The following is a 15211-nucleotide window of genomic DNA, read 5'->3' on the forward strand; positions in this document are numbered from 1 at the left end:
ACAAATTAGCAAAAATCCCTAAACCTGTTCTTGCTTTGTCATTATGGGGTATTGTGTGTAGATTTATGAGAGAACAAAACTATTTAATCAATTTTAGAATAAGGCTGCATCGTAACAAAATGTGGGAAAAAAGTCAAGGGGTCTGAATACTTTACAAATGCACTGTAAGCCTGCGTGTAAGAGTGTCTGAATGAGCTCTAGCAGGCTTTCCCATAAGAGCCAATGAATGCTTGATCGCCAACACTGATTGCCTTGTGGGTGTTTAGCAAGCCCAACACATGCTAGGTAATGCTAGTATCAACAGCTCATCCAAAACGCTGAAACCAGAGCAAATCTTGATTAGTCATCGCACAGGTGTACATGTCAGCTTCCCCACTAAGGTCCAAGAAGATCACTTAAAATCTGAGGAAGAGAGGTTAGGGTTAGGCAGGAGGATCAACTTGATAATGAGGCTGTAGTCCTGTGAATATAACTAGTGATGAAAAGACCCAGTAATGTTTTGCCGATGACAGACTAACGCCATTCGAGTAGCACAAGATATCACGCTGCTTGACTGCTGAACAGTGTTAGCATGTAGCACCCACACATTTGGAACAGCACAGGTTGGTAGATATGAGTCACGCTCAAGTGAGCTGCATCAGGGTAGAAGATGCCTTCATATGCACTATGGACAAGCATGCATGATAATGCACATAAACGTGTTTACTACTCTCATACAAATCATGCGCCATCATACTGCAATGCTCCAGCAGATGCTGTGTAAGGGATAACTAGTGTTGCCCTCTATGTAACCACAACCTCCCTGGGTGCTTTTGTAATAATAGGAACCATGCCATAACACCATGTGCAGATAATACAGAACATACAGCCATGCATGAATAACACAACATCCACCTAGGTGATGTATACGGAGTCTAACCAGCATTTGCTTCCACGTTGTGATGTTGGCAGCCATGCCATATGCATACTGTGTGTAGAAAAGGAAGAATATCAACTTACACCTGAATGTGCAAGCATTTTTCACAGCATTAAGAGTGGCAGCCAAAATGCATAATATAACTATTATGTAAGACACGAAAAGAACAAAATGCACAGAAAATATAATTAATACCAGTACTAATACACGATGACTAGAATGAAGTGATTGCTACAGCATATGATACAATAGCATAAGATAAGAATAACACCAGTCCTTAGAAAAGTACTAGAGCTCCAGAGTTCCTTTGTGGAGATGGGAGAAACTTCCAGAAGGACAACAATCTCTGCAGCACTTCACCAATCAGGCCTTTATGGCAGAGTGGCCAGACGGAAGCCACTCCTCAGTAAAAGGCACATGACAGCCCGCTTTGAGTTTGCCAAATGGCACCTAAAGGATTCAGACCTTGAGAAACAAGATTCTCTGGTCTCATGAAACAAGGACTGAACTCTTTGGCCTGAATGCCCACCGTCACGTCTGGAGGAAACCTGGCACTATCCCTACGGTGAAGCATGGTGGTGGCAGCATCATGTTGTGGGGATGTTTTTCAGCAGCAGGGACTGGGAGACTAGTCAAGGTCGTACAAAAGATGAACGAAGCAAAGTACAGAGAGATCCTTGACGGAAACCTGCTCCAGAGCGCTCAGGACCTCAGACTTGGGCAAAGGTTCACCTTCCAACAGGACAACGACCCTAAGCACACAGCCAAAACAAAGCAGGAGTGGCTTCGGGACAAGTCTCAGAATGTCCCCGAGTGGCCCAGCCAGAGCCCTGACTTGAACCCAATCTAATATCTCTGGAGATACCTGAAAATAGCTGTACAGCAACTCTCCCCATCCAACCTGACAGAGTTGAGAGGATCTGCAGAGAAGAATGTGAGAAACTCCCCAAATACAGGTGTGCCAAGCTTGCAGCGTCCTACACAAGAAGACTTGAGGCTGTAATCGATAAGATAAGAATAACACCAGTCCTTAGAAAAGTACTACTAGAACGCAAGAGGCGCGTCTATTTAAAATGCATGACACATGATGAGACATGCTAATAAACAGTCTAAATCTACTGCTGCAAGTCAGAAAAAAAAGTCATTATAACTACACAGCTCTAGGAAGAGTCTCCAAACTTCTTCCATTTAAGAATGATGGAGGCCACTGTATTCTTGGAGACCTTCAATGCTGCATACATGTTTTGGTACCATTCCCCAGATCTGCGCCTCGACACAATTCTGTCTCGGAGCTCTACAGATGATTCCTTCGACCTCATGGCTTGGTTTTTGGAGGCAATATGATGGTCTGGGGGTGCTTTAGTGGTGGTGTTAAAGTGGGAGATTTGTACAGGGTAAAAGGGATCTTGAAGAAGGAAGGCTATCACTCCTCCTTTTGCAACGCCATGCATTGCCTGTGGACGGCGCTTAATTGGATCCAATTTCCTCCTAAAACAGGACAATGGCCCAAAGCACAGCTCCAAACTATGCAATAACTATTTAGGGAAGAAGTAGTCAGCTGGTATTCTGTCTATAATGGAGTGGTCAGCACAGTCACCGGATCTCAACCCTATTGAGCTGTTGTTGGAGCAGCTTGACCGTATGGTACGTAAGAAGTGCCCATCAAGCCAATCCAACTTGTGAGAGGTGCTTCAGTAAGCATGGGGTGAAATCTCTTCAGATTACCTCAACAAATTGACAACTAGAATGCCAAAGGTCTGCAAGACTGTAATTGCTGCAAATGGAGGATTCTTTGAAGAAAGCAAAGTTTGAAGGACACAATAATTATTTCAATTAAAAATAATGATTTATAACCTTGTCAACGTCGACTATATTTCCTATTCATTTTGCAACTCATTTAAAATATATTTTCATGGAAAACAAGGACATTTCTAACTGACCCCAAACTTTTGAACGGTAGTGTACTGTATGTAAATAAGGTATTTAAATAAATAAAAAAGTTTTCTAAAAACCTGTTTTTGCTTGTCATTAAAGGGTATTGTGTGTAGATTGATGATGAAAACAAATATGTAATACATTTTAGAATAAGGCTGTAATGTAACAAAATGTGGAAAAAGTCAAGGGGTCTGAAAACTTTCCAAACGCACTGTAAATCTGAATGACCTGATAAAAATCTATGGAAATTGACTAGATAGGTCCTGTGAGAAGAGGCTCTCTGTATAATGCTTGTGAAATTCCAAAGCAAAAGTTCAGGGCCGAGTGTGTTTTCCAGGAGGGATTGGCTCAGTGAAGGCCTTGGTGTTGGCTGTGTGGGCGAGAGGTGGCAATTACTGCTAGTGTTACATACAGGGAGAGAGAGAGAAAATAGGGGGAGATAGGAAGATAGAGATAGGGGCGAGGAACGATGTAGAATGGTGCATGAAAGCGACAAAGAAAGAGCGAGAGAGCACAAGAGAGAAAGAAATAGAGATAAAAAGTGGAGGAAGGCCTTGAGAAAGAGGTTGTAATAATATGCTAAGCTCCCCCATCTCCACCAAGCTTTTTATATGTCATATGTTCAGGACCCACAAAAACAGGACTCAGACTTCTCATGCTACAGCAAACAGCTTCACTCCTCTGACTACCTCTCCCTGTTCGGTGTTTTCTATCCCTCTATTTTAGGGCTTCCGATTTCTATGAAAATTAGGAATATCATATTGCAATATGAATTTACTGTAATTCGATTTTTGTTTTGTTTTGCCAATTCTCATTAAATGTTGTGTACTGTAGATCAATGTTTGTGAATCATGGGACCAATAACTACATCTGCTGTATTTTGTCCCAACAGTTTGATGAGGTAATTATACTGAACAAAAACACAGTACCAGTCAAAAGTTTGGACACACCTACTCATTCAAGAGTTTTTCTTTATTTTTACTATTTTCTACATTGTAGAATAATATTGAAGACATTAAAACGAAATATCACATATGGAATAATGTAATAACCAAATAAGCATTAAACATATTCTTCAAAGTAGCCAATCAGTGCTGTGGCAAGGTACGGGTGTTATACAGAAGATAGCCCTATTTGGTAATAGACCAAGTCCATGTTATGACAAGAACAGCTCAAATAAGCAAAGAGAAATGACAGTTCATCATTACTTTAAGACATAAAGCATTTCAATAACTTTGAAAGCTTCTTCAAGTGCATTGGCAAAAACCATCAAGCACCATGATAAAACTGTCTCTCATGAAGACCACTACAGGAAAGGAAGACTCAGAGTGACCTCTGCTGCAGAGGATCAGTTCATTAGAGTTAACTGTAACTCAGATTGCAGGCCAAAAAATGCTTCACAGAGTTCAAGTAGCAGACACATCTCAACATCAACTGTTCAAAGGAGACTGTGTGAATCAGGTCTTCATGGTCGAATTCCTGCAAACAAACCACTACTAAAGGACACCAATAATAAGAAGAGACTTGCTTGGGCCAAGAAACACAAACAATGGACATTATATCGGTGGAAATCTGTCCTTTGGTTTGATGAGTCAAAATTTGAGATTTTTGGTTCTAACCGCCGTGTCTTTGAGAGACGCAGAGTAGGTAAACGGATGATCTCCGCATCTGTGGAGGTGTGATGGTGTGGGGATGCTTTGCTGGTGACACTGTCTGTGATTTATTTAGAATCCAATGCACACTTATAACCAGCATGGCTACCACAGAATTCTGCAGTGATATGCTATCCCATCTGGTTTGCGCTTAGTGGAACTATCATTTGTTTTTCAGCAGGACAATGACCCAACACACCTCCAGGCTGTGTAATGGCTATTTGACCAAGAAGGAGAGGGATGGAGTGCTGCATCAGATCAAACAACACGATGCCACAGATGTCAAAAATGTTGAGGGAGCGTGCAATTAGTATATTGACTGCAGGAATGTCCACCAGAGCTGTTGCCAGAGGATTAATGTTAATTTCTCTACCATAAGCCGCCTCCAACATCATTTTAGAGAATTTGGCAGTACGTCCAACCGGCCTCACAACCACAGACTACGTGTAACCTCGCCAGCTCAGGACCTCCACATCCGGCTTCTTCACCTGCGGGACCATCTGAGACCAGCCACCCAGACAGCTGAGGACTATTTATGTCTGTAATAAAGTCCTTTTGTGGGGAAAAACTGATTCTGATTGACTGGGCCTGGCTTCCCAATGAGTGGGCCTAGCTCCCAAATGAGTGGGCCTACAGTATGCCCTCCCAGGCCCACCCATGGCTGCGACCCTGCCCAGTTTCAATTTTCACACCATGGCTTTGCTGCCAATTAATTAAATTAAACTTGGGGTAAATTAGGGTAAATTTCACTCTGATTCTATTTTCAAGAATTCAATGTGCTGCTCACATCTGAAAACACTTAAAAGCAGGTGGCTTGTGCCCTGCTTACTCATGCAAAAAGCTATGCGTCCAGTATAGCAGCTAACAACTGTTTTCCTGTAGCCCCAGTGTAGCTCTCCCGTAACTAGCAGCCAGCCAGTGCTAAAAGCTCTGTGCCTTAAATTAAGCCTAGTAAACAAGCCAGTGTGTTTTCCCACAGCGGGGGTATCAAAACCCATCTATAACACTGCCTCTTGGTACTGCCTGGAAAGCCATCAACAGTTTAGGTCAACATTCAGTGTAATCTCTTATGCTGTAAATAACCCCTCTGGCCCCGCAGTTTGGAAGCCGCCGATGTCGAGCCCTGTAGGTCTCCAAAACATTGCTGTTGACCGGCCATTTTATTTTTTACACGTGTGTTTAACCCTTGCTGTTGACCTGAGAGATGGGTGATTAGATTCTGGATCACTCTTGCATCGCCAGCTCATACCAAAACAACTGCACAAGCTTGCATGCACCAGCCATCACACAACGAGGAACATCTTCACTTTAACAAAAAGAGGCCAGTAGCGTAGTACCACATAACTAAATAGAGCATACTGTATATGGCCCAGTATCTTCTGTGACTTATTTTACTGGTAGTTCCATCCTCCAGCATCGAGGTATGCCTTCTCAAACAATCGTCAAATTCTGGCACTTCAATCATCTTAAGTATCAAATTACCACAAAATTACGCTTCTAAGCAGGCGGATTGACTTGAGTACACTTAAGTCATCCTAGTGAGGTGCATCTGTGGTGCAGATGAGATGGACAATGTGATGCTCTAAACACACACACACACACACACACACACACACTACAGTAGGTAGAGTGGGGCTTCCACATGGTACTCACTTCAGAGACTTTTACACTGATCTCGGTCTGCACCTTCCTACTGGGCTCCGAGCTGCTCCGCTCCCTCATCTGAGGACACACACACACACACACACATTAGGTATTATTGTATTATGTTAATAGAATAGGCTTCATTGGGACGACAGAAAAACAAACTATTTCCTGAAGTTACACTGTTTCTTTGACCCGTGAGTGCCAAAATAATTGTCATAATACTATATCAGGTTATAAAATACCATCTCCACAATACAGACATTCGACCATTAAACCTTGAAGCTGAGCAGTACCTCACTATTTGTTTGACTTTTGGCCAAGTTGATTATTTAATAAGTACCCCATGTATTATTGTGTACATGTCCAAGACAAAGACAAATAAATGCTTAAACCTGGCACACAAACACAGATGCACGCATATGCACACACACACAGCGCTTACATAGTGGACACAGAGATACAGTGGCTTGCAAAAGTATTCACCCCTCATGGCATTTTTCCTATTTTGTTGCCTTACACACTGGAATTAAAATGGATTTTGGGGGTTTAGTAACATTTGATTTACAAAGCATGCCTACCACATTGAAGATGCTAAATCATTTTTATTGTGAATCAAACAAGAAATAAGACAAAAAAAACAGAAAACTTGAGCGTGCATAACTATTCACCCCCCAAAGTCAATACCTTGTAGAGCCACATTTTGCAGCAATTACAGCTGCAAGTCTCTTGGGGTATGTCTCTATAAGCTTGCCACATGGGATTTTTGCCCATTCTTCAAAGCAAAATTGCTCCAGCTCCATCAAGTTGGATGGGTTCCGTTGGTGTACAGCAATCTTTAAGTCATACAACAGATTCTCAATTGGATTGAGGTCTGGGCTTTCACTAGGCCATTCCAAGACATTTAAATGTTTCCCCTTAAACCACTCGAGTGTTGCTTTAGCAGTATGCTTAAGGTTATTGTCCTGCTGGAAGGTGAACCTCCATCCCAGTCTCAAATCTCTGGAAGACTGAAACAGGTTTCCACTCAAGAATTTCCCTGTATTTAGCGCCATCCATCATTCTTTCAATTCTGACCAGTTTCCCGGTCCCTGCCTATGAAAAACATTCCCACAGCATGATGCTGCCACCACCATGCTCCACTGTGGGGATAGTGTTCTCGGGGTGATGAGAGGTGTTGGGTTTGTGCCAGACATAGCGTTTTCCCTGATGGCCAAAAAGCTCAATTTTAGTCTCATCTGACCAGAGTACCATCTTCCATATGTTTGGGGAGTCTCCCACGTGCCTTTTGGTGAACACCAAACATGTTTGCTTACTTTTTTCTGGCTACTCTTCCATAAAGCCCAGCTCTGTGGAGTGTATGGCTTAAAGTGGTCCTATGGACAGATACTCCAATCTCCACTGTGGAGCTTTGCAGCTCTTTCAGGGTTATCTTTGGTTTCTTTGTTGCCTCTCTGATTAATGCCCTCCTTGCCTGGTCCGTGAGTTTTGGTGAGCGGCCCTCTCTTGGCAGGTTTGTTGTGGTGCCATATTCTTAACAATTTCTTATAATAGATTTAATGGTGCTCCGTGGGATGTTCAAAGTTTCAGATATTTTTTTATTGCCCAACCTTGACCGGTACTTCTCCACAACTTTGTCCTTGACCTGTTTGGAAAGCTCCTTGGTCTTCACAGTGCCGCTTGCTTGGTGGTGCACCTTGCTTAGTGGTGTGGCAGACTCTGGGGCCTTTCAGAACATATACTGAGATCATGTGACACTTAGATTGCAAACATGTGGACTTTAACTAATTGTGTGACTTCTGAAGGTAATTGGTTGCACCAGATCTTATTTAGGGGCTTCATAGTAAAAGGGGGTGACTATATATGCACGCACCACTTTTACATTTTGAATGTTTCGGAATTTTTTGAAACAAGTAATTTTTTTCATTTCACTTCACCAATTTGGACTATTTTGTGTATGTCCATTACATGAAATCCAAATAAAAATGACAGGTTGTAATGCAACAAAATAGAAAAAACGCCAAGGGGGGTGAATACTTTCGCAAGGCACTGTAAGTCTTATACCAACCCTAAATCCCCACTCCAATCAGTCTCACTCTGTTCACTCACCATCTATGCTCTCATTCTTGCATTTAAAATGTGTCCAAGGAAACTGTGCTCACTTCAAATGAATTCAAGGAAAATATTTTTAAAAAGACTGCATCTTGTGTAGCAAAATAACAAATAGTGGGATCAAAAACACTGTACCAGATTGCATCAAAAACACTCTACCACGAATGTTGATACGCCTTCAATTTATTTAGCATAGCTTAATATACTTGCCATGTGTTTCGGAACACGGAACAAAATAACAACACGGACATCACATTATTGTTGTGAGATTTCTGACCCAAATGAGAAGACGGAGTGAAGACATGGGACATAACGTAGCCAGACTTTTCAGGCTCTTTCTTCACAAATGTAACTAGGATGTTAGGTATAAGGTGTAGGGTGAAGCTTCCCCTAGATGCTGATCTGAGATCAATTTAGCAATTTTCCCTTGGTTAAGGTTAAGATTGGGGGAGGGAAAGTTTATTCTAGATCTGGACCCGGGAGAAACTTCACCCCAGAGCGTTAGGTAAACCAACTCAATGCAGAAAAGACAGTGTTGGCCAGTGGACAGAAAGCTTGCAGAGGCCACAACCTGCTTTGTGTCACTTTCTACGTAGGGATCCTGTTGTAGAATGAAGCAATAAGGCCCGATGGGGTGTGAAATAAGGCCAAAACAACACAGCTGCGGGCTGCTCTTAAACACGATGCAACGTGGAGTGCCTGGATACAGCCCTTAGCCGTGGCATATTGGCCATATACCATAAAACCCTGAGGTGCTTTATTCCTATTATGAACTAGTTACCAACCTAATTAGATCATTAAACAAGTAAGTCATACCCCCGGTATACAGTCTGATATACCACAGCTTTCAGCCAATCAGTGTTCAGGGCTCCAACTGCCTGGTTGATAACAGTGGAAAAGAACTGCTCCCATAGCCTACATGGTAGTAGGACAGGTGAACCCATCTCAGAGTTCAAAGTCCCCTGTACAATCCCTTCATTTAGCCCCATGCATCTACTAAACTGACACATCCACACTCCTTTAACACTAAGGGCTTTTGAACAGTATATTAGTTTCAGATCTAAACATACAGTTGAAGTTGGAAGTTTACATACAATTAGGTTGGAGTCATTAAAACGTGTTTTTCAATCACTCCACACATTTATTGTTAACAAACTACAGTTTTGGCAAGTTGGTTAGAACGTCTACTTTGTGCATGACACGAGTCATTTTTCCAACAATTGTTTGCAGGCAGATTATTTCACTGTCTCACAATTCCAGTGGGTCAGAGGTTTACATACACTAAGTTGACTGTGCCTTTAAACAGCTTGGAAAATTCCAGAAAATTATGTCATGGCTTTAGAAGCTTCTGATAGGCTAATTGACATCATCTGAGTCAATTGAAGGTGTACCTGTGGATGTATTTCAAGAACTACCTTCAAACTCAATGCCTCTTTGCTTGACATCATGGGAAAATCAAAAGGAATCAGCTAAGACCTCAGAAAAAAATTGTAGATCTCCACAAGTCTGGTTCATCCTTTGGAGCAATTTCCAAACGCCTGAAGGTGCCAGGCTCATCTGTACAAACAATAGTACGCAAGTATAAACACCATAGGACCACGCAGCCGTCATACCACTCAGGAAGGAGACGCATTCCGTCTCCTAGAGATGAATGTACTTGGGTGCGAAAAGTGCAAATCAATCCCAGAACAACAGCAAAGGATCTTGTGAAGATGCTGGAGGAAAAAGGTACAAAAGTATCTATATCCACAATAAAATGCATCCTATATCGACATAACCTGAAAGGCCTATCAGCAAAGAAGAAGCCACTTCTCCAAAACAACCATAAAAAAGCCAGACTATGGTTTGCAACTGCACACGGGGACAAAGATTGTACTTTTTGAGAAATGTCCTCTGGTCTGATGAAACAAAGATAGAACTGTTTGGCCAGAATGACCATTTTTATGTTTGGAGGAAAAAGGGGGAGATTTGCAAGCCGAAGAACACCAGCATCATGTTGTGGGGGTGCTTTGCTGAAGGAGGGACTGGTGTACTCCACAAAATAGATGGCATCATGAGGAGGAAAAACCGCAAGACATCAGTCTGGAAGTTAAAGCTTGGTCGCAAATGGGTCTTCCAAAGCATACTTCCAAAGTTGTGTCAAAATGGCTTAAGAACAACAAAGTCAAGGTATTGGAGTGGCCATCACAAAGCCCTGACCTCAATCCAATAGAACATTTGTGGGCAGAACTGAAAAAGCGTGTGCGAGCAAGGAGGCCTACAAACCTGACTCAGTTACAACAGCTCTGTCAGGAGGAATGGGCCAAAATTCATCCAAATTATTGTGGGAAGCTTGTGGAAGGCTACCCGAAACATTTGACCCAAGATAAACAATTTAAAGGCACTGCTACCAAATACGAATTGAGTGCATGTTAACTTCTGACCCACTGGGAATATGATGAAAGAAATAAAAGCTGAAATAAATCATTCTCTACTATTATTCTGACATTTCACATTCTTAAAATAAAATGGTGATGCTAACTGACCTAACACAGGGCATTTTTACTAGGATTAAATGTCAGGAATTGTGAAAAACGGAGTTTAAATGTATTTGGCTACGGTGTATCTAAACTTCCGACTTCAACCAGGGTGGCAGGGTAGCCTAGTAGTTAGAGCGTTGGACTAGTAATCGGAAGGTTGCAAGTTCAAATCCCCGAGCTGAGAAGGTACAAATCTGTCGTTCTGCCCCTGAACAGGCAGTTAACCCACTGTTCCTAGGCTGTAATTGAAAATAATAATTTGTTCTTAACTGACTTGCCTAGTTAAATAAAGGTAAAAATGTAAACATACAGTACCAGTCAAAAGTTTGGACACACCTACTCATTCAAGGGTTTTTCTTTATTTGTATTATTTTCTATTTTGTAGAATAATAGTGAAGACATCAAAACTATGAAATAACACATATGGAATCATGTAGTAACCAAACATTTTTGGGGGTCATAGTCCTGTTGAAAAACAAATGATAGTCCCACTAAGCGCAAACCAGATAGGATGGCATATCGCTGCAGTATGCTGTGGTAGCCATGCTGGTTAAATGTGCCTTGAATTCTAAATAAATCACTGACAGTGTCACCAGCAAAGCATCCCACACCATCACACTTCCTCCTCCATGCTTCACAATGGGAACCACACATGTGGAGATCATCCGTTCACCTACTCTGCGTCTCACAAAGACACGGCGGTTAGAACCAAAAATCTCAAATTTGGACTCACCAGACCAAATGACAGATTTCCACCGGTCTAATGTTTGAGGGGCTCCCGAGTGGCGCAGCAGTCTAAGGCACTGCATCTCAGTGCTAGAAGCGTCCCTATAGACCCTGGTTCGATTCCAGGCTGTAACACAACTGGCTGAGATTGGGAGTCCCATAGGGCAGTGCACAATTGACCCAACATCGTCTGGGTTAAGGTTTGGCCGGGGTAGGCCATCATTGTAAATAAGAACTGACTTGCCTAGTTAAACAAAGGTTAAATTAAAAATACATTTAAAAAAATGTCCATTGCTTGTGTTTCTTGGCCCAAGTAAGTCTCTGCCTATAACGGGGGCTGAGTCACTGGTGCTCTTCCATGCCATCCCTAGGAGGGTTGAGTCACTGACGTGATCTTCCTGTCCGAGTTGGCGCCCCCCTCGGGTTTGTGCCATGGGGGAGAAAATTGTGGCCTTGTCTCAGGGTTGGTGGTTGAAGATATCCCTCTAGCGATGTGAGGCTGTGCTTTGGCAAAGTGGGTGGGGTTATATCTGCCTGGTTGGCCCTGTCTGGGGGTATAGTGGGACGGGGCCACAGTGTCTCTCGACCCCTCCTGTCTCAGCCTCCAGTAATAATGCTGCAATAGTTTGTGTCGGGGGGATATGGTCAGTCTGTTATATCTGGAGTATTTATCCTGTCTTATCCAGTGTCCTGTGTGAATATAAGTATGCTCCCTCTAATTCTCTCTCTTCTTCTCCCTCTCTTTTCTCTGAGGACCTGAAACCTAGGACCATGCCTCAGGATTACCTGGCCTGATGACTCCTTGTTGTCCCCAGTCCACCTGGTTGTGTTGCTGCCTACAGCTATGGAACCCTGACCTGTTCACCGGACGTGCTACCTTGTCCCAGACCTGCTGTTTTCGACTCTCTCTCTCCCGCACCTGCTGTCTCTAACTCTGAATGATCGGCGATGAAAAGCCAACTGATATTTACTCCTGAGGTGCTGACCTGTTGCACCCTCTACAACCACTGTGATTATTATTATTTTATCCTGCTGGTCATCTATGAACGTTTGAACATCTTGGCCATGTACTGTTATAATCTCCACCTGGCACAGCCAGAAGAGGACTGGCCACCCCTCAGAGCCTGGTTCCTCTCTAGGTTTCTTCCTTGGTTCCTGCCTCTTTAGGGAGTTGTTCCTAGCCACTGTGCTTCTACATCTGCATTGCTCGCTGTTTGGGGTTTTAGGCTGGGTTTCTGTTTAGCACTTTGTGACATCGGCTGATGTAAAAAGGGCATCATAAATACATTTGATTGATTTCAATAAATTTGATAGTAGTGGTTTCTTTGCAGAAATTCGACCATGAAGGCCGGATTCACTCTGAACAGTTAATGTTGAGATGTGTCTGTTACTTGAACTCTGTGAAGCATTTATTTGGGCTGCAATCTGAGGTGCAGTTAACTCTAATGAACTTATCCTCTGCAGCAGAGGTAACTCTGGGTCTTCCTTTCCTGTGGCGGTCCTGGTGAGAGCCAGTTTCATCATAACGCTTGATGGTTTTTGCGAATGCACTTGAAGAAACTTCCAAAGTTCTTGACATTTACCAGATTGACTGACCATCATGTCTTAAAGTAATAATGGACTGTCATTTCGCTTTGCTTATTTGAGCTGTTCTTGCCATAATATGGACTATCTTCTGTCACAACAACTGATTGGCTCAAACGCATTAAGAAAGAAAGCAGTTCCACAAATTAACTTTTAACCTGGCTTTTCACCTGGCATTCCAGGTGACTGTCTCTATGCTTGTATGGATGTCAACCCCGGATTTGGCAAATATCCACTTTGTTAGATCAGATTTGTTTGAATGTGCACCAATCTGGCGTCTTTCTTCTAAATTAAGAACACTGTTGTACAGGAGTGACAATCGCTTCCTAATTTGTCAATTCTTAAAGATCCCATCACAGGCAAGATCCCCTGCATGGCTTAAACTTGCCTTTACAGTGTTGAAGTAGCTGCGGCACAATTATTAAAAAAGATTGCCTTTCTCAAATGAGTGTTCATTCAGAACTGCAGGGTATGCCTCAGTACTAAAGAGTATTCAGGTAAAAATCTAGAAATGATCTACCTCCAGCTCCAATTCGAGGACTTATTAAAAGAAGTCTGACTCATTGTGGAAACTCTTGCTTTCATCAAATGGCAAGCATTTATAACACTCACCCCTTCAGCTCTCTCCATTCAATGATTTTAATTATAATGTCACAGGCCTGGCCCCATCACACAAAATGACTCTGCTGACAAAGACAGGCTTTCATGCTACTCTTTTCTGAAGCTATTCCAAACAAGGAAATAACAGGAGAGCAACAGAGCGGTGTCGGCAACAGAGTGCTGGACTGTGTAGCACTAGCTAATTGGCCTTTGAGAGAGAAAGGCCACTAATGTTGCAAGAGAGAGGTAGGCATTCTCATTTTGACGCCAAACCCAACAATGGTGTGAGTGGCCACAGAGCTCTATTTTGAACATTTGCTATGTTGCGGAACGGTTTGTACTGAATGACACATTTCCCCAAAACGTTGTACATTCTTGAACAGACGTGAGGTGCGTTTGCATCCGTTTAGTGGGTGCGGCGAGATGTGGAATTAAGCAATGAATTACGTATTTAAAAAAGGGCAGTGGCCATGCTGACAGCATTCCCCAACAACTCCCAGTTTTTTCAAATGGTTGTTCAGTACAGCACCATTTCCGTTTAATTCAAATCAATCAAATAAAATTGTATTAGTCACATGCGCCAAATACAACAGACCTTACAGTGAAATTATTACTTACGAGCCCCAAACCAACAATGCAGTTCAAATATGGGTAAGAATAAGAAATAAAAGTAACAAGTAAATAAAGAGCAGCAGTAAAGTAACAATAGCGAGACTATATTCAGGGGGGTACCGGTACAGAGTCAATGTGTTGTGGCACCGGTTAGTTGAGGTAATATGTACATGTAAGTAGAGTTATTAAAGTGACTATGCATAGATGATAACAACAGAGAGTAGCAGTGGTGTAAAAGAGGGTGAGGGGGGCAAATACTCTGGAATGCCATTTGATTAGATGTTCAGGAGTCGTATGGCTTGGGGGTAGAAGCTGTTTAGAAGCCTCTTGGACCTAGACTTGGTGCTCCGGTACCGCTTGCCGTGCGGTAGCAGAGTGAATAGTTTATGACTAGGGTGGCTGGAGTCTTTGATAACTTTTAGGGCCTTCCTCTGACACCCCCTGGTATAGAGGTCCCGGATGGCAGGAAGCTTGGCACCAGTGATGTACTGGGCCATTCGCACTACCCTCTGTTGTGCCTTGTGGTCAGAGGCCGAGCAGTTGCCATTACCAGGCAGTGACGCAACAAGTCAGGATGCTCTCGATGGTCCAGCTGTAGAACCTTTTGGGGATGTGAGGACCCATGCCAAATATTTTCAGTCTCCTGAGGGGGAATAGGTTTTGTTGTGCCCTCTTCAAGACTGTCTTGGTGTGCTTGGACCATGTTAGTTTGTTGGTGATATGGACACCAAGGAACTTGAAGCTCTCGTCTGGTAGGTTTGTGTCACTGGACAGATCTCGGCTGCTTTGTATTCTGTAATGGTTTGCAAGCCCTGCCACATATCTGATGAGCTTCAGAGCCAGTGTAGTACGATTCGTCCTTAGTCCCGTATTGACGCTTTGCCTGTTTGATGGTTTGTCGGGGGGCATAG

General features: G+C 42.8%; 1 protein-coding gene across 1 annotated transcript in view; it reads right to left on the bottom strand.

Annotated features, from left to right (window-relative positions):
- Positions 1–15211, bottom strand: part of LOC139422477 (disks large homolog 2-like) — a 289501-nt gene that overhangs the window by 246989 nt on the left and 27301 nt on the right. The window contains exon 3 of the mRNA XM_071173643.1: positions 6157–6225. Coding sequence (XP_071029744.1) covers positions 6157–6225 — 69 coding nt within the window. The remainder of the gene's footprint in view (positions 1–6156; positions 6226–15211) is intronic.

This window comes from Oncorhynchus clarkii, chromosome 12, assembly GCF_045791955.1.
Source record: "Oncorhynchus clarkii lewisi isolate Uvic-CL-2024 chromosome 12, UVic_Ocla_1.0, whole genome shotgun sequence".
Taxonomy (NCBI): Eukaryota; Metazoa; Chordata; class Actinopteri; order Salmoniformes; family Salmonidae; genus Oncorhynchus; species Oncorhynchus clarkii.